Here is a 6000-nt window from a genome sequence, read left to right as displayed (position 1 = left end):
GGACAGAGCTTCTTCAAACAATTTTGACGTATGTGGGTTCGGTGAACAGCTACACATGCTCTTTTAATTCCAGTATCAGCGAGATTCCTGCTCTTTCTATCCTGTCTGACAGCTCATTCATCTCCCTGAGCTCTTAGCTTGGGGAGAGCCTCTGCACCGAGGCCTTGTCTCTCCCATCAGCTCTTTATATTAAAATACGCTCTTTCAGATAAAATATGCCCAAGAAAGGCATGCTAGAAACTCAAAGACAGCAAAAAAAAAGATACTTTGCAGTTGCATTAAAAGCAAAAGTTCAGTCTTTGAGTATATGATGGAAAGATTCAAATGGCTTTCTTCTAACCGAGAATATCTGTCATTCACTCGTCTATTTCTTTACACCTCTTTGCCTTTTGAGTGTTCGTACTGCTACATCATTCTTTGTTACTGCAACAATTGGCCACTAGGTGGAGATATTCATTCAGCGAAACTAGCTCTGCAGAGAACGGCAAATTGGGAGTGTGGCACTGTTCCCGTATTGATAATGCAGGCCCTGGTCTTCAAAGCAGGGGGTCTTTCGATTGGATTAACAGCTGCAGGAAATGCATCAGCTGTGACATGTTTGCTGCTGCTCATATGTTTTTTGTTCAGCACTTTCATGAGAATACACTGCAGGAAATCCATTTTATTACTTTAGGTTTTATAGATTTTCACTAACAAAATGGAAAAATGGACTTTATATTTCACAGTGCGTGTGTGTGTGTGTGTGTGTGTGTGTGCGTGCGTGCGTGCGTGCGTGCGTGCAGGTTCCGGCTATGGGCAGTAGACAACACGGGGCGCCGTTCAACTCCAAGTGAAGTCACCATCAAAACTCCATGTCCAACTGTGGATGACGTCAAAGCACAAGGTGAGGGGAAAAGACTGTACATCATTATTTGTGTAGTAAATATGATTGTTATATGATGTCAGAAAAATTCGGGGGAAAAAAATTATATTTGGTGCAATTTTTTTTCATTTGTTTTTTTTATTTACCGGACAGACATTTGCTCTTTCTATTTGCAGTCATGTCTCAAAACCGCACAAAACAGATGTTAGATGAGTTCATCATAAAGACACAGGCAGATAGTTTTCCTCTCTGGAGTAGAACTGTTTATGGACACTGTACACTAAGATCTCACGAGAATATTGGTTATAAAGTGTGCTATTTCATGTCAGAAATTAACGAGCTGAAATCATTTGTCACCCTGTGCACTAGTGAAGCTTCATACCAAAGACTTTATAGATCCTGCTGCTGAGTTGGAGACAGGGCTGTAGACATTTGGGTAGTGTCACAGTTTTCACCTTTTTGCCACTACAATTGAAGTATGGCTTTAATTAAAGGCCCTGGCCAAAAGTACCTTGACTGTCTTTTTTTCTGCCCTAGTACCATATTTCCTGGTGCTAAGGGTGGGCTGATTAAAAAAGTTACGCAAAAGCTGTTTCAGTGATAGGTGTGGGATATTTCTTCATTCCTAAATTAAGCAGGCAAATATTCAAGAGTTCATTTCAAGTGATGAATGATCATGGGATCCTTTTCATGGTGAAGAAAAACCCTTTTCCAACGGTCCCCAGAGGGGGAAAAACTCTCTCTGTAAGGTAGCTATCCGTTATTGAAGTCTACCATAAAGAGGCTTTGTGGACGACGCTTTGACAGAAGGTTCAACCTCATGAACAGAAAGGCCAGGTTAGAGACTAACTCTCAAACAGCATTCTTTGGACGGATGAAAGTAACATCAACCTGTCACAGAAGGACAGGAGTAACAAAAAATGGAGAAGGCTTGGAACAGCTCATGATCTGAACACAGTGAAGCCTGTGTGATGCATGGGCATGAGTGGTTTCAAATTGTACTTGGGTCACTAATGTTTATTAATGATGTGACAGAAGACAGAAGCAGCCAGATGAATTCTGAAGTGTACTGTGATCCATCCAGCCATCCATTCTCTTCCGCTTAAACAATTTAGGGTCGCAGGCACCCTGAAGCCAGGTCGCAGGTACCCTGCCTGTCACCCAGCTACCGCAGGGTGACAGGCAGGGTACACGTTGGTCTGATGCAGGGCCAAGCAGAACTTGCAAACTTGATATTGTCTACAATAGTGGACAAAGGCCTGAAAAATCAGGCTAAACAGGAATAAGCCACGTGGTCAGTCAGGTTGAATTTCACTAGCAGAGAAAAAAACCAAAGGGAGTAAGACACATCACAAACATCTGCAGACTTCAAGCCATCATTACATGGAAGGACTTCAGCAAAATATTAAAGTTCAATAATGATTTTTTAAAATTTGTCCAATTCCTATTTGAACCCTATTAAGGGGCTACTTAATTTACTGTGCTTGACTGTGAAAACAATTTCCAATGTAATTGTCTAATTGTATAAGAAAAGATGTGCCACTTAATGCAGTTGGTTTTAATTACTGGAAATCTACGCATGGTGTGACATGCAGTACATGCCATGTAGTTGCTTTTACTGATTTTCTTGGCATTGTCACTTCCGAGAGGACTTACACTCCAAGGTTTTAGTTTCTTCAGTGAATTCTTCAACTTTGTTGTTGATGATTTATCCCTTTTAAAATGATCGGTAATGGTAGTGAGACCAAAATATTCATGTAAAATGACATCTGCTTTATTCATCTGAAATTGGAGCTGCAGAAGAAACAGGAAAGAACACATCTTCTCCACTTATGAGGCCATTATATTTAACAGTGCCCAATAACTGAGGGGAAAAAACTGCAATATGTCCAACATCTTTGTCAACATCAAAGAATCTCTTCCAATGACCCCAAAAACAAACGCATATTACAGTTACTGTGTCGCTGATCCTCCATCCTTGGGTATTTCACACAAACATGTGACCTCTGTCATCACTGGGAAGAAAGGGGTGCTGATCACTATCCAGTAACCAACATCCTAATTTGGGATTAGACTTCTTAATATTATTTCTTTATTACTCTGCCTCGCCCATACCTTAGCAACTGACATGATTCCACATGGATTCCTGTCGTGTCCTACAGTAATTGAAATTAAGAATGCATTCGTCAGCCTGTCAGGATCACTGTTAACAGCATTGTTTAAAATGAATGCAAAAACAGATAAGACCTGCCCCAGACAAACATTCTTCTCTCGCTATGAGCGATCTGCCCCGTCTGTCTACAGAAAGCGTGATTGCGTGTGAACTCAGCGAAGCTCCCCACCCAAACCTCAACAGCGTATCCAAAACAGCAGCGAGGCTAGCATGGATTCAGGAGAAAGATGACTTTGTCATTGGAACATCTTGCCTGGATCATTTAATATCAAGTAGCCCCAGTCGGCCTGTTCATTAAACATAAAAAAGGGTTTGAACTGATCGCCGGTATTGTTCTTTATTGTTGGGCATAGTTAACACTCGTTTCCTGCTCCTATTAAAGCTGCAAGTTAACCCCCGATTGTCTATACACTTTCAGAAATTGCAGATAAGATATATAACCTGTTTAACGGCTACACCAGTGGGAAGGAGCAACAGACAGCTTACAACACTCTGATGGACCTGGGCGCTCCTACACTGCACCGTGTGCTTTACCACTACAACCAGCGCTACGAGAGCTTTGGTGAATTCACCTGGAGGTGTGAGGACGAGTTGGGACCCAGGTACGGTTATTTGACTGTTTCTTTTCTTCCTTAACGAGTCAACAAGAACAAAAGATGCCACACTGGAAAATGCATGTTTATTGAACACCACAGGCAGTTTAGTTTTACCCACGCTGGAAACGACAGGAAAAAGTGACTTTTCTGCCAGACAATTGGGACTCAGCTTGTATTTCAAACGTGCCCACATCTCTGACGTGTAACCTCAGATCAGAAAAATGCATTCCTTCCAGCAAATTGATCATCAACTTTAACTTGATCGCCAATTTATCAGCAGAACCCAACAATATACAAAGCCCTGTAGGTCTGTCTTGAGTCAGACTTTTACAGAATACCAAAAGCCTTAATAACGTGTAGACTGCGTTCACTGTAATCAGTCTTCCAGATATGCGTGTGTGTGGGAGTGTGTGTAATCCATTCATGAGTTGCCCTCCCACCAACAAAGTGCAATCTGTCATACTGAGCTTGTGCAATTGACACTGACATCTTCAAACAATAACAGTGTGAGACTGAAGAAAGTGGCAACTAGACAAGAGTCTGGATTGGATCACAGTTTGTCAGAACAACACTTTAAAGTGCAATTTGAGCAGATAGGCCTTTCATAATCGAAACATTCACCAGAAATCCTGTAAAACCCAGAAAGCTAGGACTGAATTACAAGACATAGATGTGCTCTATTAGTGATTACTGCACCCCCAACAGCTTATAGGAATTTGTTCCCATTCTGACACAGATCTAGATCAGGTGCGATGAATAAATCAACAAATTGTGTCATATATAAACATGTGTATTATAATATTCTCACTGTCTACATATCCCAAGATTACACCAATAGTACATTAGTAACTAGTTCATTGAATGAGTACTGTGCGTATCCAGAGCTTGATCTTTTTTTTTTTTACCAGTGTAGTGTAGGAATGCCTCAGTTGACATTGAAATATACAGAGGGCTAATCTCTGGAGCTGAAAAAGTAAGCTAGCTGCCACTTGACGTTGGCGAGTCAATCCCCTTAGACTAGGGTTGCCAACTCCCTGAAAAATAAATAAGGGACACCTCGACCCAGTTGTCTTCACCCTTCCCAGTGTGGTGAATTTTCTAGCTCTTTTTTTGTGTGTGAAATTATTTTTTTAACCATTTGACTTGAAGTTGATTTAAGTAGATGCATATTCTATTCTTTGTGATATGAACACATGTGAAACAAATGATCATTTAGCCATTTATTTTTAGCTCAAAATGACAACATTAACACAGTAAAACAGGTCTCTTTCTTAAACAGAAGCCTGTCATGCTTAACTTTTGAGAATATAAGTAAATCTTTCTTTAAAAGCACTCTGTCTTGCTTAACTTAAAATAATAGAAAATAATAGAAAGAAAAATATTCTTGTAACAGTGCACATTTAGTGCATTTAGTACAATTGGCTTCAGTTGAGGTATTATTTCAGCTTTTCTAATGCTAATCAGCTGCTCCTGTTTGTAAACCCGCTTGTTCCCATGATTACGCATCATAACTCATCATCATTATTCATCTATGTATTACTTTTATGTATTAGTCATCAATTTGTTGTAATCATCTATCCTTGCAGTTGTTTATTACACAAAATAAATTATATTATCACACTTCTGGCCACATAGCGCTGATATTCACTGCACATGCCCATATTAACGTTTTCCAGCCAGGTGTTTTCCTTTTCCCATTCTTCCCTTTCTCTGAGGGGAACAAACATTGCTGCTCTAATGCTGGGCTTATGCTGAGCTTACACTGTGCGATTTTTGGCCCATTTTGAGACGATTTTTGAGTCGTGCGACCGATTTGGTGATCGGACCGATTTTGGCCTTCATCGTGCGTTGTGTAGTATACGTGGGGTAACGAGAAGCGATTAACACCTCGAGCAGCTCCCGATCATCAATCGCTCGTGAGGGTGTCACCACAGCTGCTCACACTGCTCGCGTGCAAACACGTAAACGTCGGTGAAAAAGACGGAGCAGCACGGCTGTGCAGCGTGTGATCTGGACACAAGCGATGGAGGCACAACTTGTAGAACTTTGGAAAGCTCATCCGAGCCTTTTCGATGTGGCATCACAAAATTATCACGACCACAACAACTGTGAAAATAGTTGGATTTACACTGCTGCTCATTCACAGCTGCCTGATCAATGTTTTTCATTAGCAATTTAGCAAAGTTGATGGTGGTGGTGTGTCTGTGTGAGTGAAAGACAGAGAGAGAGCGCGACAGATTTTCTGTTATAACCTTCATTTTTATGGAGGCACAGTGTGAGCACTCAGGTCGCATCAGAGCATCGGGCGTATAGTGTGAGACCTGCATCGTGACATACGAACTTCTAACCCCTGCGAGTCAATCGTGCAG

The 6000-nt window shown here is 41.1% G+C and overlaps 1 protein-coding gene across 2 annotated transcripts in view; it reads left to right on the top strand.

The window, feature by feature from the left end:
• astn1 (astrotactin 1) overlaps positions 1-6000 on the top strand; it is a 518487-nt gene that overhangs the window by 493966 nt on the left and 18521 nt on the right. For both annotated transcript variants that reach the window (XM_080907209.1, XM_080907208.1), the window contains exons 22-23: positions 783-883; positions 3454-3637. In XM_080907209.1, the coding sequence (XP_080763335.1) occupies positions 783-883; positions 3454-3637 (285 nt within the window). The remainder of the gene's footprint in view (positions 1-782; positions 884-3453; positions 3638-6000) is intronic.

Source organism: Rhamphochromis sp. 'chilingali' (genome assembly GCF_963969265.1).
Source record: "Rhamphochromis sp. 'chilingali' genome assembly, chromosome: 16".
NCBI lineage: Eukaryota > Metazoa > Chordata > Actinopteri > Cichliformes > Cichlidae > Rhamphochromis > Rhamphochromis sp. 'chilingali'.
This window is presented reverse-complemented; position numbering and strand designations above follow the sequence as displayed.